General features: G+C 36.8%; 1 protein-coding gene across 1 annotated transcript in view; it reads right to left on the reverse strand.

Moving 5' to 3' along the window:
• Nucleotides 1-25,872, reverse strand: part of DIAPH3 (diaphanous related formin 3) — a 195,772-nt gene that overhangs the window by 38,271 nt on the left and 131,629 nt on the right. Inside the window, exons 26-27 of the mRNA XM_063150337.1 lie at nucleotides 17,564-17,659; nucleotides 17,098-17,157 (exon numbers count right to left, since the gene is read on the reverse strand). Of these exons, the coding sequence (XP_063006407.1) occupies nucleotides 17,098-17,157; nucleotides 17,564-17,659 (156 nt within the window). The remainder of the gene's footprint in view (nucleotides 1-17,097; nucleotides 17,158-17,563; nucleotides 17,660-25,872) is intronic.

Consider the following 25,872-nt stretch of genomic DNA (forward strand, 5'->3'; position numbering starts at 1 on the left):
GCCCTACTGCTTTTCACCAACTGCCAGAAAGGAACACCCATGACTGTAAAGCTTTGCTGAATGTGCAACAGCTCTGTAAACCCAGCAGCAGCTTTGTTTCGCCCTCCCCTCGGGGAGGCAAGGTGCTTTGCCAGAACAAGGTCTGGGGAGTCTCTAACACTCACGTGGCAGCTGCAGCCCGGGCAGTGGGAGCTGTGCTCATCCCTCGGTCCTGCCGCCATCGCCATGGCAACCTGGCTCGCCCGGACCATGTGGCGGCTGATGCTCCCAGCAGCAGCCCTGGGCTCAGGCACCCTTCACGTCCCTCCTCCTTCATTCCCCACTTTGATTCATAACAACCGGGTTTTCTTCATCCTCCCGTTCCCCTTCCTCCCAGTCCATGGCACATCCAGGTCAATTTTGATAAGTAGGAACAGCTGAAATACCTTTATTTGCTCCTTCCCTTACAGAGACATAAAAATACCTGGATTACAGCCAGACAAGCAAACCCAAGAAGTCACTCCAAATATGTTAATTTTTTTCACAGGTGGCTTACATTTCTTTCACAACAGCTGATGGGGAGAAGAAAAGATTTATCCCTAAATAACAGAGCTGCTATAGCAATGGAGTAAAGGCAGCTATAGGGGTGGGCAACAGTCTGCATGGTGAGCCAAGATAAGAGGAAACATAATTTAATTATCCCAAAGCACACAGAGTTGTTAATTTGAGCTGAATCTGAATTAACTGAAAATACTGTACCAGAAAATAAAACACGTAAATAAAGTGTTTCAGAAGCACTCTTCAAAACTTTTATCCCAAATAAAACAGCGAACTTCAAGCTGCTTCTTCCTGTTGGGCCATACATTTAAGTCAGGAAGCTGCTGTGAGTTGTTAAACCTTTGAAAACACCATAGGCTTGCCACTTTTTTTTTGGTAATCCTTTTGAGTTTAGCAAATGCAAACTCCATCCAGAACAACGGTTATAAGCAGTTCTTCAGGTGACTCATGCTAACACAGCTGGGCCACTGATCTGGCTAGTAAACAAATACCCGTCCCAAGAAATGAGTATATTTCAAGACTTGAAGAATCAGTTTGACTATGATGTCACCTGCCACATTGTTGTACCATGTGTACTATATGTAGGGAAAAAGTAAGGAATGTAGATACTTCACTGATTTCTTTCTGCAAAGGAAGGGCTTTATTTTCTCTTTTTTTTAAAATGGGGAGAACGATTATTATCAGAGTAGGTTTTAAAAAGTGACTCAGAAGTTAAAACTCATTCTACAAACTCATTTCTAGCACCACTGTTTGAGTGAAATAATTTATTCCCCTACTTCTCTTCATATATCAAATTATTATGAGCACAAATGAAACAATTTCTAAAAATTAACAAGAAAAACCTATAAACTTTTCTTTTTCTTTAAACTAATAGACCTCTGCGCCAAGTTTTAGTTGCAATTATTTCTATTGTATTAGAAATGAAACTTTTAGGTAAACTCCAATTGTGATGAAGAAATATGAAAAATTTTATCAAATGTGTCTGTAGTGGAACTTGGGTAATTTTTATATTATCTTGTTGTGGCTCTGGATGATAGTCTTATTAACTTGCTTTAAGGATTAATCAGTTCAACAAATAGTGTCGGTTAGACTGCAGTATTTCTTGTTTCCTTTAACTGCTGAAAATGTAATTTGCCAACAAGTAAGAAGTAAGTACTATTAATTGGAAACCTATTTTGAAAAAAAAAAAATCCCAGAAAAATCACTGCTTCTGTTTGATTGATGCACTGTGATCCAGAGAGTTTCAAGGTTGACTCAATTTTTTGTTAATAATTAATGGGATTTTATTTACAAAAATGTAAAATGGAAAACGAGTACAGATACTTCCCATGAATACATAATACAACAAAGCATCTCTGGTGCATTGATCAGTAATGAGTTATTATATGCACTCCAATCATAAATCCCAGTGGAAAGTTTAGATGATAGAAGTTCTATTCTTAGGCTGACTTAATAAGCCTGGACTGATTTACTGAGTAAATTGAAAGATATTTCAGCTTTCTTGGGTGAATTTGTTCACTCCCACATACCACTTCTATACAAGTTTAAGAACTAAACATCAAACCCAGTACTGCTCATATACTTCAAAGTTAAGTAACTCCTCAAAGACAACAGGTAAAACATCTGTTAAAGTATGTTACTTTCATCAAACAGGGGAAGGATTTCAATATGTACTGAAAATGGCATAATCTCAAAGCTCAAATTTAATGTCTGTGATGCACCAAATATGAACATGTTAAAAGACATTGAAATACCAATTATGATACTTTTAGTATTATGCAGTGTGAAAATTACCAAACTCTTTTTGTCCGAAGATATGCAGCAGAACATTATACTGCAGAGAAGCAGTTTCATCACAAAAAAACACTTCAAGACCAATATATTTTTCTCATCAGTATACCTCATGTAAGTGCAAACAGTATAGCATTAGCTCCAAAATCTGAAAATCTTCTTTAGAACAGCAATGCTGCAGCACTGTTTTCCAAATACAAAGCACCATGAAGTAGACTTCTCCACTAGCTTGTTCACCATATTCCAAGAAAACTAACAGATTATAAAATTTTATTGCACTCAACTTAGTTTTTGAAGGTAGACAATTTGATGTAAAGAGAATTCTACATTAATAACTAAAAAAAATTAAGGCTGAAATCTGCAATTGAAGCCAAGAACATAAGGCAGCGCAGTGCACTCTTTACTAGCAAACACACTGGCAGCTTAAGAAAAGCTTTCCCATTTCTCATATTTTCCTATTGTTCTCCCTAACTTGTTTAGTTTAGCTTTGAAAAAGCCAGGTGCTGGTAGATTAATTTTAGTCAAACTTTATTTCCATATGAAATACAGCTAGTACTTTTGTTAAAAAGTGTTCTTGACCAAGTAAGTTTTCTTATCACTTGCAGAAATGTATTACTGTAATGCAAACATTGAAATAACTTTCACTATGTCAGTGCAGGTTAAGGGCATAAAGATTTTTAAACTAAAAATAAGAAGCAACACCTGTTTGTTTGGTGACTTTTTTCAAATGGGCTAAATTAAAGCAAAGAGTTACTAAGTATAAGGAAAAAATACCCTGCAACTACTCAATGCACTGGCATTGTAGAAGTACAGATGAAGAAAATGGTGTTTGACTGCATGGTGCAACCCCAGAGCTAGTAGATCTTAAAGAGCATCTTGTAGCAATATCTGAGCAAAACTGGATTCTGAGTGCCACCCAGTTTTGGAGGGGAGGTCTAAGTATACGATGTTTGAATCCCACCCCACCAGCTTTACCTCAGAACTTTAAAAGGATGTAAACTGTATGGCTATTTAATTTTAAAATATTTTATGACTTTTTGACAGCACATTATTATAAGTTATTGCTGACCTGTCTCTCATTTAGCTTTAAGCAGTTAGGACATAATTTTTTTTAATGCATGGCTTTGGACTTTCAGTTACTAGAAAAATAATAAAAGTATATTTTGTGTTACTACTGCTTTCCCAGAAAACATCAACTGAAGGTGTTTTGCAGCCTTTCCGGCTGCTTAGTTCCTGCAACATGCACAATTTCACCAAAGCTTTATTCTTAATGTGATTGCAAAAGACTTCCATAATAAGTAATATTCTCATTTTTAGACCACAGTACATTTTATAGTTTATTGGCACAGGTCAAAAATGCCCTTTTTATTAAGCTAAACCCGCAGTTACAGACAGAAATAGGAGTAAAATGTTTTAGAAACTAGAGTTAAGTGGTTCTGTTGAATGTGCTAATGTTCTATAGGACTGATAAATGAGTAATAAAGATGGGTTAGATAAAGGATGCTACGAGATGTGGTTGGGGACAAGAAAATCTATCATTAGGCATCATTCACACGGTTTCTGAAGTGAATAGAAAGGAAGAAAAAAGATCTGTAAAGGAAGATCAGAACCTAAAGCAAGAAATTAGGATATAGCCAGTAGTATCTACAATTAAAAAGTCATTAACAGTTTATTTTTTAACTTCTAATATTAAAGATACCCCTTTTTCTATTTGATGGGCATTGGAATGTGGAAACGGAAGAAATTAATTCCACTTCAGCGTGCTTTGTTTTCTGTCCCATAGGAAGCAACTATTCCAAATAATATAATCCAATCTTAAACTGTAACATTCCTGTATTTTTGACCCCACTGAAACAAATACAAGATTTTATAATAGCAGATGTCACTACATAACAAGTTTTCAATAAAATGATCTCAGAGCAACTGCTGTTAGGTGGATAAACAGAGACTGGGTAAGCTCAGCGGAGAGTAATTGGCTGTGTCCTGTTTTCAGTCAGCAGCTGGCAACAGAGAAAGAACAGACTTAAAGCACTGGGGTAAGCTAAGAGACTGATTAGTCAGGAAGCTATTGCTAAAGGCAGCAAGGGTAGGAGCTATCCCAGGAGCTCTCTCACAGCAGTTTTCTCTGCCCTGTGAGACACAACTGGAAATCCCTTAATGCACTCTGCCCTTCATTTATTTTTGCTACTGGACATTTGAGAGCATTTAAGAATGTTACTTTTTTGAGTAGTTGCCTGATGATGGATCACACAGAATTAAAATGATTTTATATTTCTTAGAGAAAGGGGAAGACTACCATCTACAGTACAATTATAAAACTAGGGATTACCTGATAGCAAAGTACTTTTTATTCTGTGCTGAATGGCCAAAACAGAGTTTGCAGCTACTCACACATCAATCCTGACTTACTCTTCACGCTGAAATTAAGAACTCACCTCACATTTCAGGAAGGCTGCATCACTTAAAGCCACACTGCTGATCTATTTACTTTTAATTCAGTTAAATAAAGCATGAGTAGATAAAAAATATTATTATAGCAGCGTAACACAAATTACACAAGCATACTGTATAGTAAAAGAAAAGAGACGAGTATCAAAATACTAGAATTTGGAAGCATAACAAAGTTAGCTATCCAAAGTTAATGTAAATTTTGTGTGCATGCATGTAAGAGAATTAAATTTTTTTTTGCCCCTCAGAAGCACTTTTATCATTCATTGCCTAGGACAGAATATGAACTTAAAGAGCAGCTATTCAGCTATTCAAGTTATTGTTTCATTTGCAGTATTGAGTGTGCTGTGTCCTGTTTTATTAACTTTATTAACAGAGACAGAGAACTAAAACATGAACAATCATTATCAGGTCTCTCAGCCTCAAGCACTTTAAATTGGAGGCATGAAGTCATCAATTATTAACAATTTATATAGCTAACTCCTGTATACGGTGGGTATATGCCTCTCTCTAGCCACTATGAGGAGCCTAAACACTCTAAACTGGGCATCTATTTATGAGGTATTTCATCTCTTCAAGAGACTAAATACACAGATTGATTTTGGAGGTCAGCTAAAAACCCTGATTACTCTTATTTACCAGAGTAATTAACGTTATAAAGCACTTCATGTGTTTAGTGCTTTGATTCTACCTTTCAATGCAATTGTAGATGTCTGTAAAGAGAGCCTGGAGATCTCTTTAAGAACCAAATTTTAAGTTTAAGGACCAAATAATGCAAATTATGACAAATTTCATCCATCTACCAGAAGGGTGGGAAGGAGGATCCTGTAAACTACAGGCCTGGCAGCCTGACTTCGGTGCTGGGAAAGGTTACAGAACAGATTATCTTGAGTGCCATCCCATGGAGTGTGCAGGACAACCAGGGAATCAGGCCCAGCCAACACAGGTTTAGGAAAGGCAGGTCCTGCTTGACTAACCTAACCTGATCTCCTTTCATCACCCAGGTGACTGATGAAAGGCTGTAGATGTAGTCTACACAGACTTCAGTAAGACCTTCAACACTGTCTCCTACACCATTCTCCTGGAGAAGATGACAGACCATGGCTTAGAGAGGGTGCAGTCTTTGCTGCCTGGATGGTCAGGGCCTGATAGTGGTGGAGAAAGGAACTAAACCCAGTTGGCAGCCAGTTGCTAGCAGTGTTCCCCAGGGCTCAGCATGGGGACCAGTCCTGTTTAACATCCTTACTGATGATCTAGATGAGGGCGCCAAGTGCAGCCTCAGTCAGTTTGCAGATGACACTGAGCTGGGCAGGAGTGTTCATCTGCTGCAGGTCAGGAAGGCTCTGCAGAAGGATCTGAACAAGATCAATGGATCAATGGACTGAGGCCAAATGAATGAAGTTCAACAAGGCCAAATGGTGGGTCCTGCACGTGGATAACAACAAGCCCTTGCAGCACTACAGCACAGGCTGGAGGCAATGTGGGTGGAAAGCTGCCCCGTGGAAAAGTCCCTGGGGGTGATGGTTGACAGCAACTGAACATGATCCAATGTGTGCCCAGGTGGCCAAGACGGCCACTGGTATCTTGGCCTGTGTCAACAATGCTGAGGCCAGCAGGACCAGGGCACTGATTGTCCCCCTGTACTCAGCATTGGTGAGGCACTCAAGACCTCTGTTTATGGGTCCCTCACTGTAAGAAAGACATTGAGGTGCTGCAGTGTGTGCAGAGAAGGGCAATGGAGCTGGGGTTGTTTATCCTGAGAAAAAGGAGGCTCAGGGTAGACTTCATCTCTCTCTACAACTCTATCACCTTCAGCAAGGTGGAGGCTGGCCTCTTTTCCCAGGCAATCAGCAACATGACAAGAGGACACAGCCTCAAGTTGCACAAGGGTAGGTTTAGGATGGACACCAGGAAGAAAATCTTCACTGAATGGGTGGCAAGGCTTTGACATGGGCTACCCAGGGAGGTGGTAGGGCCACCATCTTTGGTAGTGTTCAAGAGATTACTGGATGTGGCACTTAGTGCCATTCTTCAGTTGACATGGTGGTGTTCGATCAAAGGTTGAACTCAATGTTGTTGGAGGTCTTTTTCAACCTCAATGATTCTATAAAAACCCAAGCAACCCAAAACCAAAGCCACTACCCACTCACCTCCACAAAGTTTAGGATCAGAGGAAAGGATGGGGCACTCTATTAGCCTCTAGCATTTATTTTGACATAGCTATTATTTAATGTTATCTCACTTTATAAATACTGACCAAAACAATGTCCTCCACAAACTCCTCCCTCAGCCTAATTGCCTAATTTGGAATTGTGTTAGTATGAGTTAATCAGCAGATTTGGAAGCATTAGATTGACTCAGACAGCTCTTGAGCTACTGATGGCAGAGTGAAAGATTAGATACCATAAAGTTCACTTTATCATGGAAAAGATGGATCAAAGGAGATATTTATATTTTAAAGCATCAGAAGAAAAAATATATATTCAGTCTCCCTTGTCTGGTAATGACAGCAATAAAATGCACCCACTGAAATAAGAATATGTCCCCAGATAAATGTTTTTGTGCTTATGCACCGAAAAGAAAGCAATTTCGGCAAGGAATTGAGAGTATTTGGGGATTAGTCTCTGCTTTTGAAAATAAGGCAACATTAAAAAAAATCACCAAATGTAATTATGACTACAGTAAAAAAAAAAAAAAAACAAAATCAGAAAATACCAACCTTATACAAAGCTATAAAAGTAGCAGAAGTCATTATGAATTAATAGGTTTTATATTCTGATCCTTTCTCTAGAGCCTAGAGAAAACAACGAGAAGATCACCACCTTTAAAACTTATTTTTCTGACTAATATGTAACTGTAGTAACTCAAACAGCTGCCTTTCAGCTAAGGTACACAACTCTGATATGAATTTCTTCTGTTGTAAATAAATTTAGTTACCAAGCTAAAAGACCAGTAAAACTTAGGTGCCAAAGTTAAACTGAGTAATGAAAGCTCTCACTCAGCTGTGTTTAACCCTGATTCATCAAGATATATTGTTCTCTCAAGGAGAGGATTTAAACCATGTTTTCTAGATCCCTTGAAAGTTCCCTTCTTTTCATTCACCCCTCTGCTCACAGAGTGCCACTATAAATAACAAATGTTAGTGAGTCTACTGATTCAAATAATCATAATGGATGGGGATGGATGGTAATGATTCCTGCCACATTCTTGGACATGCTTCTGAAACTGCATAGCTCAATTAGGTGTAGTACACACATGTCCAAATATCTTCTGAACCCCCCAAACTGGGCTGTGATATCCAAATTTGTTCCTGACCGAAAAGCTATCCTGCCTCAAGTACACAAAGTAGACTGTCTAGAGCCAATTCAAGTATTTTTATGTGCACAGTATTATAATGCACCATGTACACTCATCTCTTTTCAAATACAAGGAAACAGGCTTAAAGCCTAAGAAAACAGATAAAAAGAAATACCTCTGGAATAATTATTTGTCTGTGCTGAAAATCTGCTGAGATTTCATTCCATTTCCCTGTTTATGACACTAAGTAGTCCCGATGTTATCTTTTCAATTTCTTATTTTATCCTTTTGCTATGCTACAAGGAAGGTAAAAAATCAAGAACTGCAAGCTTGAATAGTGTAGAATAAATTCACTCTTAGTTTTCCAAATCCCAGTCTTTAGATTTTTTAATATCTATGGCAAATATGATCAAGCTTATAGGGTCAGGAAACAGCTTTTCTTTTAGTTCTCTGGTATATGGAGATAGATAATATCAGGAGACAGAAAAAGCATGATGAAAACTCTTTCTCTCATGGAAATAAAGACCATCACCATTACAACAAAGTCTTCTTTTGAAGACATCATGACAAACTATTGTAACAGAAAGACTATGCTACTAACTAGACAGTTACAGTCTCTCACAGAAAGAAGCTTCATATTAGTTATCCTCCAAGAAGTAAAATCATCTAGGAAATTGCATAGACTTCACATAGTTTTTCTGTTTGGTTAAAACAATTTTGCTTTAAAAAGTTGTTGGCTTTTTTTTAAAATCAAAAGATTACCATGCCAAGGATAAGAGCCAAACTACACAGTGCATGCTGAAAGGGAGTAGACTGATTTGCCCAGTATCTTCCAAAATCCAAATGATCTTTCCCTAAATTACTTGAACTGCAGCTTCCCATCTAGGATTTGTAACTTGCTCACACTATCCAGATCATTCAGTGGAAGCCTGGCTACCATCTTTCCTCCAGCCATTCAAGCAAGAGCTGCACTTGACTCTTGCATTTCCTTCCTTTACCACTCATGATCTCCAGGTTTGAGCCACCAAAAGGCAATCTGAGGATTCAGATTATTTTGCTGGATGATTGATGCAGACATTGCCTTAGGTATGTGTGGTAGAAATGCACAAGATTAATCTATTTTTTGTTTGAAACAAGATACTGGATTTATCAAGCATCTTACAGGCACAAGCACTAATTCTGATACAACTGAACTGCCAATTTCCCTTTAGAGTATTCAAAAACTTGAAAGCAAATTTTCCAAGTGTTCCCACGCAAACAAAAGGGAGAAGTTAAAGATACCCTTGTTTTCTCTGTATGTTTGCACCTTTGCAGAGTAACTCCAGTAGTTCTACACAACATTTTTGTTCTGTTACAGCAACCACTTAGGAAAAAAAATGAACAAAATTCTCCCAAAGGAGGAAAAAATCCCAGAACATTAATAGAACACATTCACTTACGTGGCAAAAATAGATGACTTAAGAAAAGTGCTTGAAGAATTTAATGCAAAATATTTTGTGCTTTCTCTAAATCTTTTGAATCCTGACTGACTAAACAATGTTGCATTAATCAGACATCACTGGAGTCACAGAACAGACTCAGGTCAGGAATCATACTCTGTTAGGATCTCAGATTTTGTCCCCGGTGAAGTCTTTAACCAGAGAAAGCTCATTTTTAATGTCTAGCTGATGAAAATTTCCTACCAAATATTTCACTTGTGGTTTATTGGTGGTTTCTTTATGAAAGATAACCCCATTAAGAAAATATATATGTGTGTATATTTATCTAGCTATTTTTAAAAACCCACAATATAAAGAGCTTTATGGCTGTTGTTCAGCAAATCTGCTACTCAGATGAAATTTCTAAAAGCCTCTGAAGAATGAGACAGAAGTTTAGATACTATTTGTTCTTAACATTCAGAAAACAGAAGTGAAACAGACTGGTAAATTTATACCTAAAATCTTGTTTAACAAATATGGAAGAGACTTGAAAAGTGCTCTGAGAAGTGACAGAATCTCTTTGCTATACCTATCAACTTGGTAATTGTTTTTGAATGGGAAGTTCTGTGTGACTAAAATATGAAAAGACAAATATGGGTAAATTGCTGGTAATTTACAGCTCCCTTTGCAGATTTAAGATTTTCCACTGATAAATGTTCAGCTGACTGATTTGAATATATAACTTGCCTGCTGTAGCTTTTGGAAATCCGGTTACCTACCTAGGCAATTATGAAGCTGACATTTATGGTATGTGCAATTATGGAATATACAGTGTCACTGCTTTCAAATGTCACCTCTTTGCTACTGTTCTTATCTTGCAGAACGTGTCCTCGCCTCCCTTGAGAGCTGTGATCTTATTCAACTAATACCAATGAACACTGGCAAAATATTTACAGAAGCAATTAGCTCTTCTGAGTGTCTAATTTGGCATCTTCAAAGGGTCACATGATAAGGTCCACCTTGTCTCAGGGTAGTACTTAAAATTTTTACTCTGAAAAAAGCTTGGGTTCTCCTTTTTGTCTACATTATGTTCAGATATAATGCTATATGATAAGACACAGGGTGAAGGATATGCATGCAACCTCACTCGTAAGAGTTGATAAGGGAAACCTCACAAGATTGTAATAAAATACAGACGTTTTTTACAGGATTACAATTCCTCCTCATCTTTCTAAATACAGGTTGCCAGTGTGTGTTTAGCTTATACTAAGGGAAAGATAGCATTTTTTTCTGTCTAGATTAGTATTTTCACAGTAATAATATCCAATTACTACTAATTTGAAGTATCCTTTTCCACTCTTGGCAGTCTCCAACCATTTTTCAGCATTTGGCACTTTAAAATAAAATGTTTAAATAAATGAGTGGTTTATACCTCTTCACATCACTCTTTATTTCAAAGAACCTTTTGTTAGAAAAGGTCCCCCCTAAAAAAATTCTCATTTTCCATTCTAAACTCTTCTCGCTGGCTGCCATCCTTTTTGAATAGGAAATTTTCTTCATTCTAACATTAAATTATGAGTGTGAGAGACTGCTAAAAATTCTGCATCAAAATTAATCTTTTTCCTAGGTATTTTGGAATGAAATTCTTCAGGGATATTTTTGTGATGATATGTGTTTTCAACTGCAGCAATGCAGAAATACTTCTAATGACAGAAATAAAAATGTGTAAATTCACTTTCCTTGTCTGGATATTATTTTTTCTTTCCACACATGCAAAATTGACTTTTATGGTCAGTTCCTTTGAACTCGGCAGTATGCTCTAGGAAAAAAAAAAACTATTATAAACACTGTAGATGGTTCCAGGGGAATTATTTCTGTTAGAATAAGCAGCAATTTTACTTGACCTATGAAGGCAATATTGAAGTGAAGGTTTGGTCTTAAAATGGCAACATCTGAGAACCATTTTTTTATAGAAATCCTATTAAATGTTTTCCTTTCATAACAGTGCCTACAGTTATTCCATGTCTTCTACTGAGAAAACTTGTCTATTGAGTAAAACTTCACAAAGCTTAACAAAAATTTTCTCCACCAGAGGTACTGATGTTTTGTGATCACATGGCTAAACATGCACAATGCCTTGAAAGCAGTATCTACTGTGAAGGACTGCTAATGCTCAAGAGGGTGCCTTTACTGCTAACATGCTCTGGGGAAAAAGTTATCTTCATGGGTAGCTTCTTCACTGTTAGGTACTTCCTAATGTTCACTACATACAGGTGAGGAAAAGACAACCACATACACAGACTTAAGGAAAAATTAGGTTGAAATGCCAATCACAGCTTGCTGTCAAATACAATGATGAAATAAAAATGACCTCTATGTGGTCACACAGTTTCAAGAACTAAGATGAGCTTGAGCTCACTGTCAGCTTTGCTTGTCAAAAATAAGGTAGCAGAGACATTAATATGACTATCAGATGACAGTTCTATTATAAATATGAACTGAAAAGAACCGAACACATGAAAAAAGGGTTTCCCTATGCTTAATTGGGAGAGAATGACTTTACTATATAAGGGTTTTATTTAACAGAAGTCTTTAAAATGCTTCAGACTAGATGTGACATGAAAATTATTCTATTGTGTATAGATTTACTGAACAAAAAGCTGTAATAATTACAATGTCTTACAATGGAAGTTTGATCTCAATATAGAAACAAGACCTTTTTGTCACCTTTAGAAATGTTGTCCACAATGCAATTACTGATTGTGACAGAAAGATTTCTTTCAAGCTCTGCAGTCTCAAAAAGCAATCTGTATTTTTTGCTTGCATTTTATTATAGCTTTTCTTTACTCACAACATTTTTAATATGATCAACTTGTAAAGATAAATTCTTTCTGCTGCATTTGAGGTATGTGTTTACATGCAATCAAAGCTGCATCTCAAATTTGTATTCATGCAATTCAGGTAGCATTAGCTTGGCTAATGCTACAGCAAATAAATGCGTAGCCATAGCAGCAGAGAACTTGATGCAGGCTGCAAAACCTGACCAAAAACTTAGTGAATAATGCAGCTTTCTGTGCTGCAGTGGGCTCTGCCCTGCCTTGGATATGCTGCTCCATGTATCTGGACTTTAGTAGTTTGAAGTAAACATACAAGCTGCAAATATGCCTTGACTCTTGTTGTAAACAACTGAAAGACTCAGATCAGCCACAGCTATTAGCTGCTTGAAATGATCTTCTAATGTGCAACATCCTGATTGCTGAAAATTACGTGCTTTCTTCTGCTTCCTAAATAAAATAAAAGAGCTCCTCTGTTAGATGCTATTGAATCCTAAGCACACCACCAAAACTATACCAATACTTTGCTTGTGTCAAACGGTGCTCTGAATTGGAATTACAGCAAAAGCATGTACCACAATACTTACTGCAGTCCGTGGTCCTTTGCAGTTAAAGCAAACTGTAACATTAACACATAGTTTTGCACATAGATGTAATTCAGTAGGTAACACAAAAATAAAAACCATTATGAATGGGAATGAAATATACCAATCGTATCTATATCCACTAAAATCTAGTGTATCATACTTGCATTCTTAAGGCATTAAACCACTTCCAAGACTTGGCAATTTTTAATGTATATTACTTCTGTTAGTTATGCAGCAGGAATTTTTCTCCACAAGAAATATTGTGACTTGATGGGCCTTGTCACAAGCATTAAAAATACAACTTGTAATTCTGGTCACACAATTAGAGCAGATTTAAACTTGACAAAACCTACATATCACAGAAGCACAAAGTTGGAAGAGCTTTCAAGATCATTGAGTCCAACCCATGCCCTAACACCTCAACTAAACCATAGCACCAAGTGCCACATCCAATCTTTTTTTAAACACATGTTTTTTTAAACACATATCAGGTTAGAAAGAGGCAATCTGTTCAAAAACAGAAGAAAGCAGTAGGATTGAAAATAAAATAACACACATTTGGCTAGCATGGAATGTAGCATGAGAACAAGCAGTCTTTTTTAACTAGAAGTACAAGCTGAACACTACCAGAGGTTTCAGGGGAGCTCAACAGATCACAAAGAGATAAACAGCCCACACATCACCCAGCATTTCACTAGATTTATTATTGCTCTTTTTTATTCCTTAAGTAGTCTATTTAGTTAAAGGAAACAATTCCAGTTCCCAGTTCTAGACATGAGCAGTGTTGGCTGGCTCCTCTGTATTATTTTGTTTCACAGGGTTTGGCTAAGCCTGAAAAGCAAATGCTAGTTTGATACCTTGTGTAGCATTGTACTGAGGGTGACACTGGCAGTGGTTGGAAAAATTTCCTTCCTGCTTCCATTTATACGACAGCTATGGAGAAAGTGTGCATTCAGGCTATATTTCTCCCCCTTGTCATGCCTCATGAGACATGGAACCAGTTTCCTGTCTTGTGTTTGTGTGGGATAGACTTAATTCCTTTCCTAGTAGCTGGTACAGTGCTCTGTTTTGAACTGGGTCTATGAAGAATGTTGGTAACACACCAATGTTTTAGTTGTTGCTCAGCAGTGCCTAAGTCAAGAATTTTCAGGACCCCATGCTCTGGGATGTTCACGTGCTCTGCACGTGCCCTGCTCAGTGGGCAGAGGCACAATAAACTGGGGGGAGCACAGCTGGGTCAGCTGGCCTGAACTGGCCAAAGGGACTCTCCATTCCACGTGGCATCAGGCTCAGCATGCAAACTGAGGAAGTTGGTCAGGAGATGTTGATTGCTAGGAAGAGACTGGCTCAGCATTAGCCCACAGTGGTGAGCAATTGCACTGTGTATCACTTGTTTCTTTTGTGTTTCATTCCTCTTCCTCCCTCTACTTTTTACTCCTCCTCATTATTATTATTTTTAGTAGTAGTAGTACTCTTATCATTACCCTTTTTCAATTATTACACTGTTCTTTTCTCAACCCATGAGCTTTACCTATTTCCATCCCACCAGGGAAGACAGAGTGTGTGGCTGTGAGGCACTTAATTGCCAGCTTGGGGTTATAACGCCATTTATGCTTCGATCTGATTTGGTTTCCACTTTTTTAAGAGAAATATCTTCAATCAGAAAGATGAAACTAGACTTTTTTTAATTTGGTTTGGTTGGTTGTGTTTTGAAACAGAAGAGATTAGTTAGAACTTGATGGCACCTGTCCAACAGAGATTACTCCACTCTAAAGGATTCAGGACAGCCATTTCAAGTCATGGCTAGTAATTCTTTTTGACTGTATGATGAATCCTAGGTATGAATCTGCAGTGTGTATTAATAGAATATATCTACTATAAATGAATCTGTCAGTCTCAGCAGAATAAACAGTAACCAGCCAACCCAAACACCCAAAACCAGTACAGAAGCAAACATGGAAAGTGCTTGAATTGCTAGTTAAGGAATTTCAGCAATCTCCACATATTTTAGCTTTACAGTAAGACAGGGGGTTTTTTTCCTGTGATATAAAATTTGGCATCCATTTGAAGTTTTGGGCTGGGAAAAAAAATAGCAAATTAGGAAAAACCAAGCCAATACTCCTGTCCAATAACATATCCCAGTTTTTCTGAAGTCATGGAATTCTTGCTTGTATGGTATATACATAATAGACCATTGTATAGAGCATTTATCACTTACTGTACACATATAGATAGAAAGAACAAGCTATTGAGCATCAGATATAAAGTGCAAGAAAAAAATGATACAGAGAACAATACTGACATACATTGTTGAACTCAGAAAATTAAAGAAACTTTATCATTATAATTCCTATCTTGACTGACCACATTAACTTTTTTAACGTTATTAATATTATTATTATCCAAAATTGACTTTGACATTCAGAGTGTAGCATTCATTCTAGACAGTAAGTAACTTAAATGACCATATACTTTTACTAAAAAGGAAAAAAAAGGCTCTGAACTCATCATAATCTACACCAGGTTTGGTACTCTATTTGGCTCAAGATAGTAAGATGTAACACATAAACATTGTGACAAGTGTCAACAAATCAAAAACATGCTCATTCCTTAAAATCAAGCTCGGATCTGTACTAGTCTGTTTCTCAACCAAAAAGACAAGTAAAAGAAATATTGAATTCATTTTAAAATGTCTTAGAATGAGACTTTCTCAAAATGCTCTATGGAAAAACTGACTTTGGTAAAAACAACAAAAGATCCAAGAGTTTACTTTTATTCTTCTCTCCAAATTAGATATCTGAACTTCAGACTTTAGCACCAAATTATATCCATCTGATGTACAAATTCATCCATGGTTTAGACTAAGATTTTTCAGCATTAAAATTTTGGTGAGTGTGAGTGGTTTTTTTTGTTGTTTTGTTTTTTTAATCTGAAACATGGCCATAGTGTTTGACCAAAGGCAGTTAAGTTTGAGAACTGGAAGTTACAAATCTGTCTACAGACAGCTACCTAGATGGAATGTGCTGATAAGAACAGTAAGAGCAATATCCAATACGAGCAGTACCCAATATGAATGCTCTTACAAGCAGAACCACTTACAGGGTAAATTCAGATGTGCTCTATAGTCATTACTTAAGTATCAATATGTTATGTGCTAGACAAGAACCTGTCAAATATACTTGATTTCTCTTTGATCCAATTTCTGTAATTATCGACAAACTGTCCTTTCAGCTCTATTTTCTTCAATTTTGTTTTTATTTGCCAAATTGAACGGGTTTGGGATTTTTTTTTGCTACACTTACTTAGAGAAATAAACACTTACATATGAGGTAAAATTAATATAATCAATTTTATGACATCTGCTTCATAAAACCTGCAGTGCATATAAATATCAGAAGAATAGTGCAATCTGCTTTAAAAACTAAGAAAGAAGATGTTTTTCCTCCCATTATTCAACTTTCTCTTCAACAGAAGGACTACAGATATAAACTTTTTCCTGAGCGCACTAGTCATGAGCAACTGAGTCACTCTGGACTCCTCAAGCTTAATTAAAACACAGCCAATATAGCAATGTTCTGTAGATTATCTAACAAAGCTAACAGGCACCCACACCTGCACTGAAACTTGCAAGAACAAGTCCTACTGATCACAGTGAGATAGTTTAGCAGTTTACAAATAAACATTTACTATATCCTCATTGAGTCAACACTCCTTTTGAATTAATACTGATAAACAATAGCTTAAACCATTCCAGCTATAGCACCAAGAAAACCAAGACAAAGAAACACAGAATGAATGCCAAAAGTTCTCAGATTCAGTATAATAGACACTTAGTAACTAACACTTGAAACACTACACAATCCTGCTTTCTATTACAATTCCATGAACCCTAAAAAACTTGCATAATGATTCTTAAGGATTTTAAAAGTACTACAATTTAAAAACATAATCAGAATTTAAATAAATAAAAATCCCACAAAAGATAGAAGAGCTTTGCAGAGGAATCAGTAACTATAGTTTCAGGTTGTAATATTCAGATAATTCTTAAAAAGCAAATTCCAATATGGTTTAGTACTCCACTAAAGCACAAAACTGAAAAAAATAATCACAGCAGTCTTGAAAGCACAGATCAACTACATAAGCTAAGCTAAGAAGTGCATGCAATTCATGAATATGGTTCATTACCATGGTTACAAGCTTTCAGCACAGGCCGCTGTGTGGTTGGACTGAGATTTTGTGGTGTGTCTGCAAAAGCAAAGAAACAATGGAAATGAAACACCTGTTTGAAAGCTACCAGAGTATTACAACATGACAAAGCAGAACTTTAGGAATTTAACAATTACGAGTTAGGTATTTCTTGGAATAAATGACAGTTATATACCAGACTCAGACTCACTTATGGAGCAAGATAACTGTCATTTCCCCCATACAACTATTAAACCTAAAAAGTTAAAGTACATTTGGCTGTATTGAAAAGTCTTGTCATAATGATCTGGCTATAATAAGTTCAGTGTATTAATTCCCAGTCTTATTGACATAAGTAATAGTCTGAACATCCCTGAAAATTCATTGTACTAACGAATTAAATCTGACAGTATCTAAATTCTAGAGCACTTTCTCTGGAAAATAAAATCTAAAATAGAATATTCACCTCTGGACCTTGGTGTCCTTTTCCTTCGGTCTCGAAAAGCTGCACCTGACTGCAAGGCCTCCAACAGGCTATCCATCACTCCAGTCTCCTCACCTTCTGCAAAGGAAAAAGAAAGAACCCTCTTGGTTACCATAGCAATATCAAAGCATAAAGAATAACATCAACAAAAACCAATAATAATGGATAACAGTATTATTATTAAAATAAATAATTTCAAACTTCGACCAGTACTTTAATATTTATGAATTGCTCTCTTGCAATTAACTACAATAGATTTGGTTTTCTAGTGACTGAACTAGACCAAATTCTATTCCACTTATTTCACATTCCTCTTTCTCTATATGGAGAGTCAAGCATAGTTTTAATCAAAATGTCATTTAACTCATATTTTCATTTTAGTACCCTTCTACAACTGCAAATAATCAGTCTCATGTCAGCTTTCGAGAGCTGTCCTTTATATGATTTGTTACATTTGACAAAAGACCATTCAGTTATTGTGATAAAAAGTTAAAATTGTTTCTCAGCAGGGAGCAGAGTGAACAGTATTGGACTGGATAGGATATAGTGATATCCATAGGTAGCTTTAATCAAAAGCCATTTTCCGTTCACATTTAATAACCTCTGGCCAATAATAAATAATTGATGTAGTTCAGGAAAATTCTACTCATCAAATAATATGCTTATAATCCCTAATAATACACACAGGTGCAGAATTACCCCCAAAAGAATTATGAATGTTACTCTGAGATGGTAACCAAATGCAAGTATTAAACACTCTCCTTTTACTTCCGTTAATAAACACATCAGAAAGTGTTCTATTTTTTAACCTTGTTACCCCATTCTATGTATGCATGGGAGGACAAAGAACAGAGCCCAGGGATTAACTATACAACAAAAAAACCTCCATGGAGGAATAAAGATTTCCATGATAGAAATCTCATTATACCCCACTGGGCAAAACTCCCTAGGTCAACACACCTCTTGGATAGAGTCAGCAGTTTTCGCTAACAGTGAATATGCAAATCAGGATCTAAACCACCTGCTGCATATAACAAGATGCTGAGTACAGGGGGACAATCACTGCCCTGGTCCTGCCGGCCACACTATTGCTGACACAAACCAGGGTGCCAGTGGCCTTATTGGCCACCTGAGCACATACTGGCTCACTTTCAGCTGCTGTCAATCAACACCCCCAGGGCCTTTTCCACAGGGCAGCTTTGCAGCCACTCTACCACCAGCCTGCAGGGGATTGCTGTGACCCACATTCAGGACCCACCAGTTGGCTTTGTTGAACCTCATACAGCTGGCCTCAGTCCACTGATCCAGTTTGTTCAGATCCTCCTGCAGAGCCTTTCTGTCCTCCAGCAATTCAACAGTTGTCACCCAGCTTGGTGTCATCTGCAAACTGACTGAGGGGGCACACAATTCCCTCATCCAGATTACTGAAAAATACTAAACAGGACAGCCCTGTGGAGGGCTACTCATGGCCAGCCATCAGCTGGATGTAACTCTACTCACCACCACTCTCTGGGCTCAGCCATCCAGCCAGCTTTTTATCCAGGAAACAGTAACCCTTAGTTCTTCTCCTTTCTCTATACTCTGCACTACCAGACTAGTTTTCAACCTTAGACAAAAGTGCTACATACAAAACCAAATAAGTGAAAATTAGCAAATAAATAATAATTTTGCCTAACATTTATATTTATGGCAGGTATAGAATAAACATGAAGACTGAAATATAGAATGTTTTCTATTTTTCTTTGTGTTTGCTATAACATGCTTTATTTATTACACTGGAGTTTGCTCTCTTATAACTAATGGACTATCACACATATTAGTAGGGCTTGGAATACACCTTATAAAAAATCACTCAGGCTATGTCTTTGGCTTCCTATTTTTTTGTTCAAGTTTGGATTTTGTTTTGTTTTGGTTTTGTTTTTTGTTTTGTTTTGGTTTGGGGTTGGTTTTTGTGGTGTCTTTTTTTCTTGTTGGTTTGGTAGGGGGTTTTTTGTTACTTGTTTAACTTTCTCCATCTGATGTCATGCAAGTCTATAAAATACTGATGTCTAGAATGAATATAGTCAGTGAATAGTTTCAAACCAACATGCCTGAAGAAATTTTGAGCCAAGACATTAGTTACATTAAGAAACGTGAAAAACATAAATGCTGGAGGAAAGCTTATAAGCATTTTAGGTAATGGCAATTCAAACAATACTGAATAGTATCACAGTCACCAAAATGATACCGTTCATGTCTATGGAAAAGAGTTAATAAGTTTTATTTTAGGAAATAGGAATAACAGAAGAAAAATTTCAATGATATTTCAGCATGTCATCTATTTCCTCTTAAGTCTGTCCAAGACTACTACAGATTTCATAGTAATTTCAAAAACTAACAATTTTCAGTATAAAAAACCCTGATTACTATAAAAGGCTAATCAAATATTTTTTTTAAAAAAGAAGATTTAAAATAATGCAACAGAAATATTGCAAACCCACAACTTCTTGGAGTAAATCTGTAACATTTACATGCACTATCTGTTTTTCACACTTATCTGAAATATTCTGGTAGTCACAAAGTGGATTATAGATTAGTGCTTCCATTGACATGCAAAACAGTATTAGAAGAATAAATTGTATAAGACTGAAACTTGAATGAAAAAAACTAATTTAATACTTGCTCTGTATACATGGATGTATTGAAACAAGCTAACCACTGCAAATAAAAGCACATACTTAACAATCTCTGTACCCAAAACATGTAGAAAGCATGGTTTTCAAACTTGTGTAACTTCAGTAGGCTCCAAATTCTAGTTTCTGATACCTATATAAGCAGCTGACTGTGACAAATGCTGCTAAGCTATGCAGGTAACTATCAGTACCCACACTATTAATAATGTTGTCCAAGTGCCTATGATGGGAAGATTAAGAAATGAGAGTATACCATGCACTATGTGAGAAATCTTTTAAATTACCTTGGGAGAGCCGTATACAATGTTGCTACCATGCCAGTACAAGAGTCACAAATACTGCTCGATATTAACTTTTCCTAAGGGGCCTTTAAATCGGCTTTCACAAGCTGCTGCAGATGACTGGCACCAGTCCCAACCAGCTTCCTAATTAGTCAAGTGCATCAATCTTTTGACACCACAGAACTAGGAATTCTGGTTGGCTTGCAGACAGTTACATAGTCCACAGTAATTCCTTTGAGAAAGATACCCTTTTATGATTTAAATGATCTCTTTTCCCTCAATTGCAGAATAGAAGATTTAAACACTTTTTAATATCATACCTAATTAAAACTCATACAACTGTCTTTTAAATACCATCTAAAGGAGAAGTAAACTTTCCAAAGTAGCCGATGAGTCTTGCCCTTGACATTTCAGTGCCAAGTCAGATATAAACTACCTAATTTCATAATTACATCTTTAAAAATGTTAAGAATATTAAAGACCCTGCTCTTCTAGTGCAGTGAGTATCATTAGCTTTACATGTGCACCTATAATGTCTTATAATGATAGCAACAGATACTGCAGTTAGTAGTGACACCTGCATTTCATGTACTTATAAAGAACAAATTATATATACCATAATCCCAGAAGCAGTAGTCCACTGACATGATAGAATCACAAATACCATTAGCAATGTGGTTTTAAAAAAAGAGTGTTGTAACAATCTTATTTTGGATGAAAAATGCTTTATTTTTACAGTTCCCTGAACCTGTCCAATATAAAATAAACCACAGAACACCAGGACTCCAAAAGTTCATTTTACCAGGAGAAAACATAATAACATGCCTGTTTCCTTTTTCACAGAATCAAAGCTTTATTCAGCTACTCTTCTCACAAAGGAAAATACCAAGAAGTTTCAGAAAAGCAAACCATGGATTCTTTAGCATGGTTACTGTTGATGTTGCTTACTCAAGCTGTACACTTATGAGATTTAGCTACAGGAATCTTGACTATCATCTTCTACCTGTCTTTATTTATGGCATTGCAACTATGTGCAGCTTTTTGTTATACTGCAGGTAATGAAAAGGACCAGCTCCTAAAGCTAAACACTAAGTTTCGTGTGAAAGTAAAACCACACAACTTGGACAAATACTTACATTAAAAAGAGACCTTACAGATTCCATACCTGCTACAGAAGGAAAAGGATGCAAAACACTTCAAGGGCCACTCCTGAAGTCAGCTTCAGCTGGTTAGCTGAGTTTAATTATCTTCGTTTCATCTTTGACATGACTTCCTGGCAGCACTCAAACCTTCGTATATACCAACAACAAACTTGGAGCGCTGAGGGTATTGGATTTGTTTTCCTCATCTTAAGAATTAAATCCGCTCAATTCAGCAAATACCAGAATTGATGATTTTTTACTCTTGTTTGCTAGAATACACACTGGTTTTTTCCTTTCTCTTCAGCTCAGGACATAATTCAAGTTAGACATACTTCACCCAGTTTTTCACTGACTAAAATGCAAGCCCTTCACAGCCTACTTCAAGGTTTAGCTCCCTCCTGTCTTGTGGATTTACATACAAAAAATTCAGAGGCAAATGATTGCCAGGCTTGGGACAGTGACAGCTAAGATGTTTCCAGACTATTTGCACAAGGAAGGACAAAAGAAAGTTATATCTCTGAATTTTATTATTGTTATACCTTTACTTTAAAGACATCATGAGAAGTCCTTTATATTTGCTTTTACAAGTTAAGGACTGATTTTGATTAATGCAGGCTACAAAGCATTGCTCAGCTGACTAAAGGCCTTCATCTAAATTTGAAGTAACATTCTCTGAACAAAATCACAAGAGGAAAGCTTTAGGCATGCATTATTTTGAATGACTTAGGCTCCAGGAAGCAGAACAGCAGATCCCAGGGAGAAAAATAATTGAAGCCATCAGTGCAGCAGTGGGCTCTAATGTTTTGGATATGGGGTCCATCTTTTCATCCTCAGTGTGTAAGGCAGCCAGATTCTGTGCAGTATTCATAGTGCTGATGTGAACAATTTCTAGATTTTTTAGCCATGTATATGATCAGGGTAGAAGACTTTTTGAAGGCTTTTACATTGTAAACATAAACATATAAAGCAAACTTAATGTTTCAATGTAACATTGAAACATTTTGGTTGTCATTTAAAAATGACTACCTAAACTCTGAGCCTTCATTCCAATGAAATTCAGATACAATTTTATAAAGGATCTGTGGGTGGATGATAAGAGCAACTTTGTCAAGAAAATGCATGGGATATGTAGACTTCAACTTGAACTTTTTATAAGGCTTTAAATTTTTTCTGGTAACTTTTTATAAGGCGTTAAATTTTTTCTGGGTAAAGCCATAGCAGCAACCAGGTAATCTTCATTGACAGGTGACTTAAGGAATACATGGCTATCAGTCTGACTTTCAATAACAGTGCACAAACTACAGCCATGACCCAGAACACAGGGGTTCCTTTGACACTGATAAAATTTTGGAAGAACCTTGTTACAATACAGTAAGAAAAAGAAAATTTCCAGTGTACAGTTAAAAGCAGAAACAGGTGCCAAGTGTGCCTTGAATGGATTGGCTGAAAGGACAGCTCCTTTTACGTTTAGAAGTATTAAACGAAACTTAAGAAAAGTATCATTATTTGCAGTGACTTCAGGCGAAGGACACATAACAGCCCTTCCAAAAGCAAAACACATGCACACACATACCTCACATTTCAAATCAACACTGTAGTACAGTATCAGAAGAGTTAAATTTCTTACTTATGCCCAACACAAAGTAGAAAGCCTTTGATAGTGGTTCAGAGCCCTTGGCAAGTATAATCTAAAAAAGTATGATTTCTCCTAATGACTGATGCACCTATTCCACAAATTGAGCTGAGAAGAGTGGGTTTCATGCCATCTTGTTTGCTCTTGATAAACTGGCCCATTGTTGAGCTGTCCTAGAGTGCTTTTATGATTTAGAAATAGATACATTTTGACTCTAATCATAATAACAAAGAGGGCTCCAAGCTCCAGAGAGCTTAAAACAAGTTAAATTCAAAATGAACTCCACTCTTCATGAAGTCTGAAAGACAGCTGTCCCTTTCAAATCAGCTGCTGTAATTAAGGTTGATACTTAACACAAATTTAATTTGAGATTGCTCATATGACAAACCAAAAGGTAAGCTGTGGTAAGAGGTGGCTCTTTACGACATACAAAAATAGTTCAGTGGTGTAAGGTACCAATTCTTGCATCTCAGCTGGATTACAATTTCTCATTTAAATAACAGGACTGAGAGTGAAATCATCTTAATATTGAACATTTTAATAAAAATGTTAATAAAACATTTCTGATGTTCATTGTGAGTCTGTAAGTCCCTTCTTTCTATGACAACAGAAAAAAACCACTGTAAACTCACACTGAGTTTTCCACAGAGATTATCCAGTTTTATTTATATTGGTGCCAGATACAGTAGAATGACTCTCAAAGCAAGTGTTTCTGAAAGACATCTAGGTAAACTGGACTTATAAAAGAATTAACAGAAAGCTAAGCCTTTGAAATTGTGTACTCCAGGACTTGATACTGGGGATAATACTTATTATATCTTTGTTCATGACGTGAATGATGGAATAGAGTGCAGTCTGATCAAGTTTGCATATTGTGCAAAATTCAAAATAATGGCTGACCCATTCAGAAGAACCTTGAACAGCTCGACACATAAGCATCCTAAGAAGCTCCAACAAAAGACCTGCATGTGATGAGGTGAAACCTCATCCAGGAGCACTGATGAGGGGCTAACTAGCTGGAAAGCATCTTTAAAAAAATAATTGGGGACTCTGGTGGACAACATACTGATCATAGGTATTGTGGCTCTGTGGCAAAGATGACCAAAGAAAAGCATTGCCAGCAGGTCCCAAGAGGGCATCTTCCCCTCTTCTCAGCACTGGTGAGACACATCTGCAGTGCAGAGCCCAGCTCTGGCACCCCTGTACAAGGGAGACAGACATATCCAAGCAAAGTCAAGGGCCACAAATATGCTAAAGAGGTTAGAGCATCTCTCATAGGAGAACACACTGAGAGAGCTAGGGCTGCTCAGCCTGAAAGGAGGGGGCTTAATATATATAAACACCTGTGGGGAACAGTGTGGGGTGTAAAGGGGACTACATCCCTCATCTTAGAGATGCCCAGAGAGGACAGTAGGCAGTGAGCACAAACTGATTACAAAGAGGTTACCTTTTCACTAAGTCCACTGAATTCTGCATACACACCTACTCTTTCACCAACTCAACAATACAGGATAGTCTAGAAATGCATTTTATATTGCATTACCTGCTAATGTTTTTAACAGCCATTTAAAAGTCTCAGTCTTTTCATAGCCCTTTCCTATTTGCTATGGATGCTGTGCCTTTCAGTGGGGAAAAAAGCTGCTAAATTGAGAACAATGTTAAGTTTCTTTTAGTTTTATCTAACCACTTATAACCAAAACAGATCAGACTTATGCACTCGTATTATCTACAGCTATGATTTGAAAGGACAGCTAATAGCAAGAACTGTTGATTCTATTGATTACAGATGAAGAAGTCAGTCAACATGTTTTACTATTAAGGAGTTTCCCATTTTGCTTACACATGACAACTCCAATGACACTGACAAGAATACAACCAATCTGCTTTCCAGATTAGCCAAAAAACAGGTATTTTCACTAGTTTTGTTTCACAGGAGGAAAAAAATACAAACATCTATTATTAAGATGAATCTATTACAATTTCATTTAGAAAGCAGGAAGAACAACTATAGGAGCATTATTATTGAACACAGCTTCTTAAAAGAATATATGGAGCTGGACATAATACACCTCTGTAGGTATGTGTGAACATCTTATTTCTTGGTTACTGTGTGCCTCTGAAGAAGCTTATTGAGTCCAGTATTGTTTCCATTTAAATTTATAAACAGGCAATCGATTAGAAAATATACACATTGATTGCTCATACTGAAAGTTGTGCTACAGAGATAAGGGGCTCAAGAAAATTTTCAGGTTAAATATTTTTTTCATGGGTGGAGCGATAAAGTTCAGACTGGACTGAATGACTGAGCTTACTCTAAGGAAAATTTCTGAGCAGCTTTGGGTGGGAAAGACCCTTTGGTCTTGGGTTGGGTAGGTGAAAATGCCTAAGAATACCCAGAAAAATCAGACCAACAGCCCACCTACCCCTGCATCCTTTGTGCACTAGTAGCCAATACCAAACATTTATACAAAGGACAGGATAAATATATAATTACATTTCTAGAATGGTCTCTTGGTCTCCAGCTGTTAACGACTTTGTATTTGATTTTAGTAGTCTTCAAGAG

This window comes from Melospiza melodia, chromosome 2, assembly GCF_035770615.1.
Source record: "Melospiza melodia melodia isolate bMelMel2 chromosome 2, bMelMel2.pri, whole genome shotgun sequence".
Taxonomy (NCBI): Eukaryota; Metazoa; Chordata; class Aves; order Passeriformes; family Passerellidae; genus Melospiza; species Melospiza melodia.